We start from the raw sequence: 13,667 nt of genomic DNA, 5'->3' as shown, positions 1-13,667 counted from the left end.
AGTGAAAACAGAAGCAAACTGGCACTGAAAAACACAGAAAGTTGCCTCTACTTCAAAAATTTGTATAGAATTCAATTCTCAACATAATTGAATGATTCTTGTTGGAGAATTTTCTTCTATGACTTAGCTTTTCGAAGCAATAATCAGCTTAAAATTTGGTGCACTGAGTCACTCGTGACACTTCTCAAACAAAAGGTGTGCAGTGGAAAAAAGTTGAAAACAGAAGCAAAAACAGAGTGAAAGGGGAAGATGTTCAATAGACAAATCAATTCGATTTGGAGCTTGATTATGATCTAGAATCAAGCATAGATGAAGATGAACATCTTAGGACACTCTAAGGCACAAACCAATCGGTGAAATGGCATTAAAATAGTGAGGAAAGCTGACTCAAACAACCACACGCATAGCATGAAGCTTCATTGTGTTTTGGAGTGGAGTTTGGCACGGTTTCACTCAAGCAAGTGTAGAAAATGATTGTAAACAGTGGAAAATTGAAGAAACATGTAAAAGAAAACATGAACAAGACATAGAACACAACTTGAACGCTAGAAATTGAAAAGAAAAAAGAATCACCGAATAAAAATGACAAGAATTACAAGACTAGGAAAGAACCTTACCAAACCTTGAGAGACCATGGTTTGATGGCTCTTGATACCATTATGGTGGAGCTCTAAAGGTGCATGAAGAGCTCCATGGGCAGCGGAAATGGATGAAGGAATGGAGGCAAGTTGGAAGGCACTTGCAAGCAATGGAAGGTGAAAGAGGTGATAGGATTTCCTAATCTATGCTAGCCTAAGGAAGGTGGCTAGAGGTAGAGAGAGGAAATCTCTAGAAAGTGGTGACTCTCAAAGGCAATAGAGGGAGGAGTGCTCTCAACTCAAGTTGCATCTATTGCTTAAAATTTCAAGAGTGTCTACAAATGAGTGAAATTTTGGCTTTTATATGAAGCCATTAACACATGAGAAAGGAGAGCCATTGGATGGAGTGGGCCTTGATCTTGGCCCTTAGATTAAGCTTGGAGAAGGAGGCTTGATCTTGGCCATTGGATGATGCCTTGGAAAAGGAGGAAGCATTCCTAACCCTTGGATGCTTTGGATCCATGAGGTGTAGGAAGAAGTGTTGACTTTCACTTAGTCCACCTTGGCTTTTTTGATAGTTCATGGCCAAATCTCCTATTGGGCTTAGTCAAGCCCAATTTTATCAATTGAACTACTCATTGTTTGACTTATTATTCTAGAAAGCAAGGCCTAAACAATGGGCCAATCTTATTGTTATTCTATTGCTCTTTGATACACCTCTTCAAATCTTCATATCTTCTTTGGCCAATGTGAAGAGTGTGAGAAGCCCAAGTGGGTTTAGGCCATCTTGAATGAAGCCTAATTGGATCTTTTTGAGCACGCTCCTTGTTATTGGGCCTCCTGATGGGCTTGGGCTTGAAGGTGAATGTGGGCCATGTATTGGGCCTTGAGCATGATTTGGGCCTAGGCGTTGACCGAAGCTATAAGCCTTGTTGGGATCACATCATTTGGGCGAGGTGTGCTTTCGCTCAAGCGAGTAGTGGCTCGCTTAAGCGAGAACTCGTGAGTCTCGCAGGGTCCTCTGTTAACAATCTCGCCTAAGCGAGAACCTGTAGATTGAGCGAGATTGGCATGGGACTTCACTCCATGATTGTTCCTTCCATGCTTTTGGGTTGTTAATTGTATGCTTGGCTTGGAGTACTCTATCTTAAGTATGAAATGCACGAATATGCATGAGAGACTTGATTGTATGAGCTGACATGTGTTTGGTATGAGCTGAGTTAACATGTGTTTGGCATGAACTGAGTATGAGATGGTTGGTAATTAAAGTGGCATGGTATTGGTACAAATTACAATTCTATATTCATGGTTTGGGAAGAATGAGTTGGCATGGATTCAACATGGAATATGAATGAGGTTTGATTATGAAGGTTGGCATGAGATTATTTACAATAAATATTACTTGATTGTTTGAATATGATTGGTATGTGGTCAGGACGTAAATCCATGAGCCTCTAGGTGAGACCTCATGGTGGTGCTTCAGTGGTCGGGACGTAATTCCATGACCCTTGTTAGTGGGAGTTCATGGTGGTGCCCCATCTATATAATTTAGTAAGGAATAAAGGTAAGGTTGTATCCTGACGCTATAAGCAGTTAGTTAGTCTCACATAGAGTGGACTGACTCTTGTGGTGAGAGTAGCAGGAGGCCTGAAATTCATTAAAGGCTAACCTTGTGTGTGGGGTTGAGACATTAAAACACTTAGCTTGGGGGTGAGCAGCTCAGTAGAGCAGGGATATCCACCACAAGTGCAAGCATCCGCTGAATCCGACTAGATTATATGTATCCGGATGAATCGAGTCTGAGTCTAGTGTATTGCTTGAAAAGTCATAACATGTTTGGATGACATATACTGCTTGGACCGTGAAATGACATGTGACTGCATGATAAACTGTTTTCTATTCTAGCTTACCCTTTTGTATGTTGTATGGTCCGTGTGTGGTTTTTCTCTCTTTGCGATGATCATCAACTTGTTGATGTGAGCAGATGCGAGGAACACCCGTGGTCAACAGGGAGGTGATGATTTTGCTGCGTAGCCCACCTAGGCTGGATTCTACTGCTTTGGGCTTTATTTTAGGGCTATGGCCCATGTATTAGTTTGTCCTTTAAATTTCAATTTGATTACTATTGAACTTTGTATCTAGTTTATTTTTGGCATCATTGTGTGCCTTGAATATTGTAAGGAGTAGTGTTTACGCTCCAAGACCGCACTACTATGTTATCTTGTGTGACGTTACATTTCTCCCCAACAACAAATTTTTTTACCTCAAAAATAAACACTTACCAGGGAAAAAGATGTGGATGTGATTTCCTCATATCCTCCTCCAACTCCCAAGTAAAGTCACCTATTCTCCGATCCCAGACGACTTTGACCAAACTAACTGGTTTTTCTCGACGTTCCTCAACTTTGCTATCCTCTAAAGCAACTGGTGGTACCTCCATAGTGAGATCCTACCTAATTTGTACATTCTCAGCTTCCAATATATGAGGCAGATCAAACACATACTTCCTCAACGGTGACACATGGAACACCGGGTGAAGATTTGCCAACTAAGGAGGCAAAGCTATCTCATAAGCCACCGGCCCAATCCTCCTTGAGATCTGATAGGAGCCAAGGAACTTAGGAGAAAGCTTCCTTGAGCGGAGAGCCCTTCCTACACCAGTGGTTCGGGTCAACCTAAAAAACACGTGATCTCCAGCCGCGAATTCCAAGGGTCTCCTCCTGCAGTCTGCATAAGCCTTTTGTCTGCTTGGTGAAGCCTGCATCCTATCTCTCACCATTCTCACTTTCTTAGTAGTTTGTTCCAACAACTCTGGTCCAACAAGCACTGCTTCCCCATCCTGATACCAACATAGAGGAGTCCTACACTTCCTACCATAAACAGCCTCATATGGCGCCATGCTAATGCTCGCAAGAAAGCTATTGTTGTAGGTGAATTCTATCAAAAGTAGCACTTCATCCCAAGCACCCAGATGATCCGGTACACACATCCGCAACAAATCCTCAAGTGACTGAATCGTCCTCTCAGACTGGCCATCGGTTTGGGGATTATATGCTGAGCTCGTAGTCAGTTTACTACCCAAGGCACTCTGCAAGGTCTGCCAAAACCGTGAGGTGAACCGTGGATCCTTGTCGGAGACGATGCTCGAAGGCACTCCATGGAGTCTCACAATCTCTTTAATGTACAATTGGGCCAACTTGGCAATAAACATCCTCAAGTGCATCGCCAAGAAGTGAGTACTCTTGGTTAGTCTGTCCACTATAACCTAGATAGTGTCATGCCCTCTAAAAGTTCGTGGCAAATGGGTCACAAAGTCTATAAAGATGTTATCCCATTTCCACACTGGTATTTCCAAAGGCTGTAGGATTCCACTAGGTCTCTGATGCTCCACCTTTGCCTTCTGACAGGTCAGACAGGCTGATATGAATTGAGCTACATCCTTCTTCATACCCTGCCACCAGAAGGTTTCCTTGAGATCCTAATACATCTTAGTCATGCCATGATGTAATCTAAGATGACTCTTGTGCCCTTCCTCAAGGATTAACCTTTTTACCTCAACATCATCTGGTATGCACACCCTGCCTTGGAATCTCAGTATGCCATCGTTACCCAAAGCAAAATCTTGTGCCCCATCTGATCCAAGCTGCTCTCTCACTTTGTTCAAACTGGCATCTAACAACTATCTTTCCTTGATTGAGTCCAAAAAGTCACTAGATATAGTCAGGGTACTACATCTAATTAACTCCGACTCCAACTCCACCTGTAGCCTCACATCACTGAATTGTTCTAGTAGCTCCACTTCCTTTATCATAAGGTGTGCAGTGTGCACAGTCTTCCTACTCAAGGCATCTGCCACCACATTTGCCTTCCCTTAATTGTATAGGAGCTCGAAATCATAGTCCTTCAGAAATTCCATCCACCTCCTCTGCCTCATATTCAGCTACTTCTGGTCAAACATATACTTGAGACTTTTGTGGTGACTGAATACACGAAACTAAGCACCATAAAGATAGTGCCTCCAGATTTTCAAGGCGAACACGATGGCTGCCAACTCTAGGTCATGAGTTGCATAGTTATGCTCATGCACCTTAAGTTGTCTCGAAGCATACGTCACTGTCCTCTTCTCTTGCATCAACACACAACCAAGTCCAAGATGAGATGCATCATAGTAAACCTCAAAAGATTTCCCAACATCAAGGATCACCAATATAGGGGCACTCGTGAACCTTTGCTTCAGCTCTTGAAAACTCTCCTCACACTTGTCTGTCCAAGTGAAAGGTTGATCCTTCTGAGTAAGCTGTGTCAGAGGCGCCACTATCTTGGAAAATCCTTTTGTGAATCTCCTATAGTAGCCAGCCAAACCCATGAAACTTCTTATCTCTGTTGTAGACTTAGGACTTTCCCACCACGTCAACTTTTGCTGGATCCACTGTTATGCCCTGTGCAGATATCACATGGCCCAAGAATTGCACCTCTTCCATCCAGAATTCACACTTAGACAATTTAGCATATAGTTGCTTCTCCCTCAGAACACCAAGTACTAACCTCAGTTGCTCGACATGCTTCTCCTGAGTTCTGGATTAGATAAGGATGTCTTCTATGCAGACTACGACGAACTTATCTAAGAACGGTCTAAAAATCCTGTTCATGTAGTCCATGAACACCGTCAGATCATTGGTCACACAAAAAGGCATAACCACATACTCATATTGCCCATACCGGGACCGGAAGACTGTCTTCTACACATCCTTAACCTTCACTAAAATCTGGTGGTATCCTCACCGCAAATCAATCTTTAAGAACATCAAGTCGTCAATCCTCGGAAGGGGATACTTGTTCTTGACGGTCATCTTGTTTAGCTGCCTATAGTCCACACACAAATGTGAACTTCCATCCTTCTTTTTCACCAACAACACTGGTGCTCCCCAAGGTGAAGTACTGAGCCATATGAACTGTTTCCCCAATAACTCCCCTATCTAATTCTTGAGCTCCACCAACTCTGCTTGAGCCATGCGATACGGGGCCATCGACACCAGACCAATTCCGGGCACTAGGTCAATAGAAAACTCCACCTCTCTATTGGGAGGCAATCCTGGTACTTCCTTTGGGAACACGTCTTCAAACTCATGCACCACTGGTATGACTGATGTCCCTTCCTTCTCCTCTACCTCCATATGAGTGAAAATTACGAAGCACTGCACGCCATTCTGAATCTCCTTCATAACTCCCTAAGAAGATACCAACTCAGGCTCCTCTCGATAATTAATAAGAATGTGATTGGCAGAGAGCCAATCCATCCCCAAGATCACTTCCAACTCTTGCAGAGGTAGGCAGATTAGGTTTACCTTATACATGCGCCCCTCTACCTCCATCGGACACCTAGCACATAAGGATGACGTCTTAACTAAACCCGACGTCGGAGTAGACATCACAAGTTCACACTGCAACTCACACTGGTAGACCCAGACGTTTCACACAAGAATCTAACACAAAGGAGAGTGTCGCTCCAGAATCATACAACACACAACATTTCATCCCATCTATCACAAAATAACCCATAACAAGGTTACCTGTGCCTGCAACCTTTGCTCTTGTTATAACATAGACCCTACTCGTTGCCTGAGGCCTGTTGCGTCTATTCCTTTGCTGTTGCTGGGTAGGAGTCTGAACTGGAGGTCGCACCACTGCCTTAGCAAGGGTGGGGCAGTCTTCCCCAAAGTGGCCCTCCTTGTCATAGTTGTTGCACCTACGATAACCCTCCATGCGTGGGCAGGTGCTCCTCAGATGAGGGCGTCCACATATGAAGCACTGTACTCGGCCCTGCTAGGAGGAAAGCTCTTAAATCCCTGGGACTGATGGTGGGGTCTATCATATGGTCTCCTTCGCCCCTCATGTCTCGGCTTGGACCCAGATGGTCCTCCTATCCTCTAATGCTGAGAGCGCTAACCCTCTACTTGGTTCTTCATCTTCTCCATTACTCTAGCCTTCTCTACCAGGGCAGCAAAATCCTTGATGGATAATGGGGCCACCATCAAATGGATGTCGCCGCGGAGGCCATTCTCGAATTTCCGGCATCTCCACTTCTCATCAAGTGGCAAAGTATAGAAGCGGCTGAGATGCTTGAACTTCTCAGCATAATATGCCATTGTCTTGTTACCTTGTGTTAGTTGGAGGAACTACACCTCCTTGGCATACCTAATGCTGTCGACAAAGTATTCAGAGAGAAACTTCCCCTGAAAGCTTCCCAAGTAATAGGTTCATCTCGCTCCTCCATGATGGATTTCATGCTGATCCACCAATGTTTCGCCTCTCCCATAAGAATATACACGGTGAAGGCTAATTTGTTCTCTGCCAGGCACATCTTCGCATCAAATATTCTCTCCAAATCCTTCAGTCACTGGTCTGTTGCATCTGGGCTAGTCTTCCCGTCGAATTTTAAGGGGTGATGCTTCAGGAAGTCTTCCAAGCTCCACTACCTAACTGTAGGTTGTGGCTTAGGACCAAAGGTAGGGGCAACCGCCTTGTTCTAATCCAGCTGGCGGAGGGCTTCCATATGCTGCCTGTGGGCATTCTCAGCAGCTACCCTAACAACCTCCATCTGCTGCATCACCAACTGCTGCTGCTCGAGCGATGCTACTTGTCGCTGCATAAATGCTTCATGTTGCTGCATCATTGCCGTGCTCTGTTGTGTCATAGTAGCTACCATCGCTTCTATAGCTCTGTCGATATCTGGTACATCGCCCTTAGAAGATTGAGAGTTCCTGCGAGGAGGTGCCATGATTCATTGGCACACAGGAAATCACTTGTCAGATTGATAAGATAGAAAACTCAACTAAAGATATTGGACAGACAGCACGAAAGCTAGATGGACACCTAAGTCCACAGACATAAGGAATGATCATTCTTATACCATAAATGTAACGTCCCATTTAATCAATAATCCTAATTAAAGGAAATGTCACACAAGATAACATAGTAGTGCAGTCTTGGAGCATAAACACTACTCCTTACAATATTCGAGGCACACTACGATGTCAAAACAAAACAAGATACAAGGTTCAATAGGAAATCAATTTAAATTTAAAGGATAAGCCAATACATGGGCCATAACCCAATAACAAAGCCCAACACAATAGAATCCAGCCCAGGTGGGCTATGTAGCGGAACCATCACCTCTCTGTTGACCATGGATATTTCTCGCATCTGCTCACAACAATAAATTGATGATCATTGCAAAAAGAGAAAACCACACAAACAGGACATACAACAAACAACAGAAGGGTAAGCTATGATTGACTGTGAAAGTGTATATGATTGCATGGTAAAACTAATTTTTTGGCTCTAGCTTACCCTTTTGTTGTTTGTTGTATGTCCTGTATGTGTGGTTTTCTCTTTTTGCGGTGATCATCAATTTATTAGTGTGAGCAGATACGAGAAATACCCGTGGTCAACAAGGAGGTGATGGTTCTGCTACGTAGCCCACCTGGGCTGGATTCTACTGTGTTGGGCTTTGTTATAGGGCTATGGCCCATGTATTAGCTATCCTTTAAATTTAAATTGATTTACTATTGAATCTTGTATCCTGTTTTGTTTTGGCATCATGGTGTGCCTCAAATATTGTAAGGAGTAGTGTTTATGCTCCAAGACCGCGCTACTATGTTATCCTATGTGACGTTTCATTTAATTAGGATTATTGATTAAATGGGATGTTACACTTAACTTAAAAAAATGAGATAAATTTAAGATGAACTATAACGCCCCATTTAAAATATAACATAATTACATGAAACATTACACAAAATAGTAATAGAAGCAAGGTCTTGGAGTATAGACATTATTCCTTACAGTTATCCAAAAGAAAACCAAGGCACACCACGATGCCAATAACATAAAAATAGTGTAAGGGGTCGATAGAATACAAAATAAAGCATAAAAGCAACGAGATACATGGGTCATGGCCCTAAAAGAAAGCCGGAATCCAAGACAGAGACTATGCAGCGGAATCACTGTTTCCCTGTTGACCACGAGGGGTTTTCGCATCTGCTCACATCAATAAATTGATGATCATCGGAAAGAGAGAAGGCCACACACATAACAATCAAACAAGCATAGGGTAAGCTAGAGCAGAAAATGGTTTATCATACAGTTGCATACAATTTCATAGTCCAAAATGCATACGTCAACCAGTCATGTTATGACTTGCAAACAATACAGTAAGACTCAAGACACGACTCATCCGAATACATATAATTAATCAGATTCAGCGGATGTTTGCGCTTATGGTGGTCTTAACTGTTCTTTCAAGCTGCTCTAACGAGCTAAAAGTTCCAGTGTCTCATCCCCCACACACAAGGTTAGCCATTAAAGTGTTCAAGGCCTCCTATTACTCTCACCACTCAAGTTAGTACGCTCTATGTGAGACTAACTGACTCTTTGGAATGTCAGGATGCAATCCTTACCTTGAATTTTTACTAAATTATATAAATGTGGCACTACCATGAACTCCCATTAACAGGAGTCATGGAATTACGTCCTTACCAACTGAGGCACCATCATGAGATCTCACCTAGAGATTCATGGGATTACGTCCTAACCCATGAGGCACCACCACAAAACTATAGTGGAATTACGCTCTAACCACATACAAATCATGTTCCACCAACCAAGTATGTAGTTATCATGCATACTAATCTCATGCCAACATTCATAACTAACCTTCATTCATATTCCATACCAAAGTCGTACTAAACGCATCATATTCCAATGTATGAACTAGTTAATACATGTAACATCACTCAAAACATACTTTAACCTAATAATCCAACCCAAACAAGTGGCATTCATCCAAGAACAGAACAAAACACCCTATCTCCCAACTTCTCGCTCAGGCAGAAAGGTCTCACTCAGGCGAGCTCCTTTCGCCTAGGCGAGAGCTCGACAAGTAGGAATAGTGGCCTTCTGGACTTTCTCGCTTAGGCGAGACCTCCTCACCTGAGCGAGACTATCCCTGAGCGACAACTCGTGCAAAAGACCTGGGCGAGCCTCTATTAGTCTCGCTAAGGCGAGACACGTTCGCTTGGGCAAGAAAACTAGTGCTCATTATTGTTCCCTCGCGTAGCAATCAACATTTAAGAACCCCAATAACATTTTTACAAACTCTCACAACAACACCCAAGCATTTTAAACACAAAAAAGAGTTACAACAAGCAAATATGACTTGAAAACGAGAAACCCTAACTTCCCTTACTTGGAAAGAGCTACTAAGGGGAGTCTTGAGTACGAACAGAGAAACACCACAGCTCCTAGGGCAATTTTGCGAGCTGAAAAGATTGTGGTATGGATTAAGCACGGGAACCAGGGTGAATCCTAACTGCACTACGAAAACAAACCAGAGAATAAAGATATGAGTTGGAGGCTAACTTACATGGAGGAAGAACGACGTGGGACAAGCCTTCTACGGCGTAGAGACAAACCCTAGGTTCTGTGGAGAGAAAAGGGAAGAGGAGTAAGGGCACTGATTTTGCAAATGAATGCAGAATGGAAGGGTTAGGCTGCTTTAGGGGCCTTGGACACCTTGTGGGCCAGCCCTTAGGCCCATTAGATTTCGGGCATCCCTTAAACATTGGGGCTGAAATAAGAGGGCTTTACATTCTTCCAAACAAAAAAATTTTTGACCTCGAAAATGAAAACTTACCAAGTAAACAGATGCGGGTGTGACTTCCTCATATCCTCCTCTAACTCCCAAGTAGAGTGACTTGTCCTCCGATCCCATATGACTTTGACAAGACTGACTGGTTTTCCTCGACGTTCCTCAAGTTGGCTATCCTCCAAAGTTACTGGTGGTACTTCCATAGTGAGATCCTCGCTGATCTGTACATCCTCGACTTCTAATACATGAGATGGGTCAAAGACGTACTTCCTCAACTGCGAGACGTGGAATACCAGGTGGAGGTTTGCCAACTATGGAGGCAAAGCAATCTCGTAAGCCACCAATCCAATCCTCCTCGAGATCTAATAAGGGCCAAGGAACTTAGGAGAAAGCTTCCTCGAGCGGAGAGCCATTCTCACAGCAGTGATTCGGGTCACCCTCAGGAATACGTGATCTTCAGCCGCGAATTCCAAGGGTTTCCTCCTATGGTCTACATATGCCTTCTGCCTACTCTGAGAGGCCTGCATTCTATCCCTCACCATCCTTACTTTCTTAATGGTCTACTCTAACAACTCAGGTCCAACTAGCACTGCTTCCCTATCCTGATACCAACACAAAGAGTTTTACATTTCTTGCCATAAAGAGCTACATATGGTGCCATGCCAATGCTTGCATGGAAACTGTTGTTGTAGGTGAACTCTATCAGCGGTAAAACTTCATCCCACACACCCAAGTGATCCAACACGCATGTTCTCAACAAGTCCTCGAGTGACTGGATCATTCTTTCTGACTGGCCATCAGTCTGGGGATGATAGGCTGAACTCATAGTTAGCTTGCTACCTAGAGCACTCTATAACGTCTGCCAAAACCGTGAAGTGAACCGCGGATCCCTGTCTGAGACTATACTCAAAGGTACCCCATGCAACCTCACGATTTCCTTAATGTACAATTGGGTCAACTTGGCCATAGACATCCTCAAGTTCATTGCCAAGAAATGAGCACTCTTGGTCAATCGGTCCACTATAACCCAGATGGTATCATGGCCTCTGAAGGTTCGTGGCAAATGGGTCACAAAGTCCATTTCTATGCTATCCCATTTCCACAATAGTATTTCCAAAGGCTGTAGAATTCCACCGGGTCTCTGATGCTCCACCTTTGTCTTTTGACATGTCAAACAGGCTTATACAAACTGAGCTACATCCCTCTTCATACCTTGCCACCAGAAAGTCTCCTTGAGATCTTGGTACATCTTAGTCATGCCAGGATGCAAACTAAGACGACTTTTGTGTCCTTCCTCAAGGATTTACCATTTCACCTCAACATCATCCGGTACACACACCCTGCCCTATAACCGTAGTATACAATCATTACCCAAGACAAAATCCTTCGCCTCATCTGATCCAAGTTGTTCTCTCACTCGGTTAAAACTGACATCTAATAATTGCTTTTCTCTAACTGAGTCTAAGAAGTCACTAGATATAGTCAGAGTACTACATCTAATGAACTCAGATCCCAACTCCACTTATAGCTTCATATCTCTAAATTTCTCTAGCAGTTCCACTTTCTTGATCATAAGGTCTGCAGTATGCACCGTCTTCCTACTTAAGGCATCTACCACCACATTCGCCTTCCCCGGATGGTATAGAAGCTCAAAATCATAATCTTTCAGGAATTCCATCCACCTCCTTTGCCTCATGTTCAACTCCTTTTGATAAAAAAAGTACTTGAGGCTTTTGTGATCCCTGAACACACAAAACTGAGCACTGTAGAGATAGTGCCTCCAGATCTTCAATGCAAACACTATAGTTGCAACTCCAGGTCATGAGTGGGGTAGTTAGGCTCATGTATCTTGAGTTGCCTTGACGCATACGCCATTGCTTTCTTCTCTTGCATCAATATGCAACCCAAACCTAGATGTGAGGCATCATAGTAAACCTCAAAAGGTTTACCCACATCAGGTATAACCAATATTGGAGCACTCGTCAACCTTCGCTTTAGCTCTTGAAAGCTCTCCTCACACTTATCCATCCAAGTGAAAGGTTGGTCCTTTCAGGTAAGTTGTGTCAGAGGCACCACTATTTTGGAGAATCCTTCTATGAATCTCCTATAGTAGCCAACTAAACCCACGAAGCTCCTGATCTCCGTTACTGACTTGGGACTCTCCCACTTAACCATTACATTAACTTTCGCTAGATCCACTACAATCCCCCGAGCAGATATCACGTGTCCCAAAAACTGTACCTCATCCATCCATAATTCACACTTGGATATTTTAGCATACAAATACTTCTCTCTCAAAATACCAAGTACTAATCTCAAGTGCTCAGCATGCTCCTCCTGAGTTCTGGAATAGATAAGTATATCGTCTATGAAGACTACAACAAACTTATCCAAGAATGGTCTGAAAATCCTGTTCATGTAGTCCATGAACACCGTGGAGCATTGGTCACACCAAAAGGCATAACCACGTACTCATAGTCTCCATATCGGGACCGAAAGGTCATCTTCTTCACATCATCAGCCTTCACTAATATCTGATGGTATCCCGGCCGCAAATCAATCTTTGAGAATACCGATGCTCCATACAACTGGTCCGTTAAATCATCTATCCTCGGGTGGGGATCCTTATTCTTTATGGTCATCTTGTTCAGCTGTATGTAGTCCACACACAAACGTGAACTCCCACCCTTCTTCTTCACTAAAAACACTAGCGCTCCCCAAGGCGAAGTATTGGGTTGTATGAACTGTTTCCCCAACAACTCCTCAATCTGACTTTTTAGCTCTACCAGTTCTGCCAGAGCCATACGATATGGAGCCATCGACGCTAGGCTGGTTCTTGGCACAAGTCAATAGAGAAGTCTACCTCTCTATTGAGAGGCAACTTTGGTACTTCCTCCGGGAACACATCTTCAAATTCGTCTACCACAGGTATAACAGACGTCTTTTCCTCCTCATCCACCTCTAGATAAGGGAAAATAATGAAGCACTACGCGTTGCCTTGGATCTCCTTAATAACCCCTTGAGACGATACCAACTCAGGCTCCTCTGAGTCGGGAAACAACAACCTTTTCTCTCGGTAATTTATAAGAATGTGATTGGCAAAGAGACAATCCATCCCCAAGATCACCTCTAACTCCTATAGAGGTAAGCATATCAGATTCACTTTATACCTGTGTCCTTCTACCTCCACTAGACACCTAGCACACAAGGACGATATCTTGACTGAGCCCGACGCAGGAGTAGATACTACCAGTTCACATTGCAACTCACACACCGACAAACCCAGCCGTTTCACACATACAACACACAACACTCTTTTCCAGCTATCACACAATGACCCATAATAAGGTTACCTGAGTCTGCAGCCTTTGCTCCTATCATAACGTAGACTCTGCCTGTCGCCTGAGGCCTATTGCCTTTGTTCCTCTTTTGGTGCTGGG

The 13,667-nt window shown here is 43.5% G+C and overlaps 1 protein-coding gene across 1 annotated transcript; it reads right to left on the bottom strand.

The window, feature by feature from the left end:
• Window positions 1-10,268: 10,268 nt before the first annotated feature.
• LOC114184592 (uncharacterized) lies at window positions 10,269-10,769 on the bottom strand. Its single transcript, XM_028071903.2, has 2 exons — window positions 10,647-10,769; window positions 10,269-10,538 (listed from the first exon to the last, which is right to left on the bottom strand). The coding sequence occupies exons 1-2, from the start codon at window positions 10,767-10,769 to the stop codon at window positions 10,269-10,271; spliced, it is 393 nt and encodes a 130-aa protein (XP_027927704.2).
• Between the last annotated feature and the right edge of the window lie 2,898 nt (window positions 10,770-13,667).

Source organism: Vigna unguiculata, chromosome 5 (genome assembly GCF_037176805.1).
Source record: "Vigna unguiculata cultivar grain cowpea cultivar isolate G323 ecotype 2 chromosome 5, ASM3717680v1, whole genome shotgun sequence".
NCBI classification, from domain to species: Eukaryota; Viridiplantae; Streptophyta; class Magnoliopsida; order Fabales; family Fabaceae; genus Vigna; species Vigna unguiculata.
The sequence above is the reverse complement of the archived record's forward strand: the minus strand, read 5'-3'. Positions and strand labels throughout refer to the sequence as shown.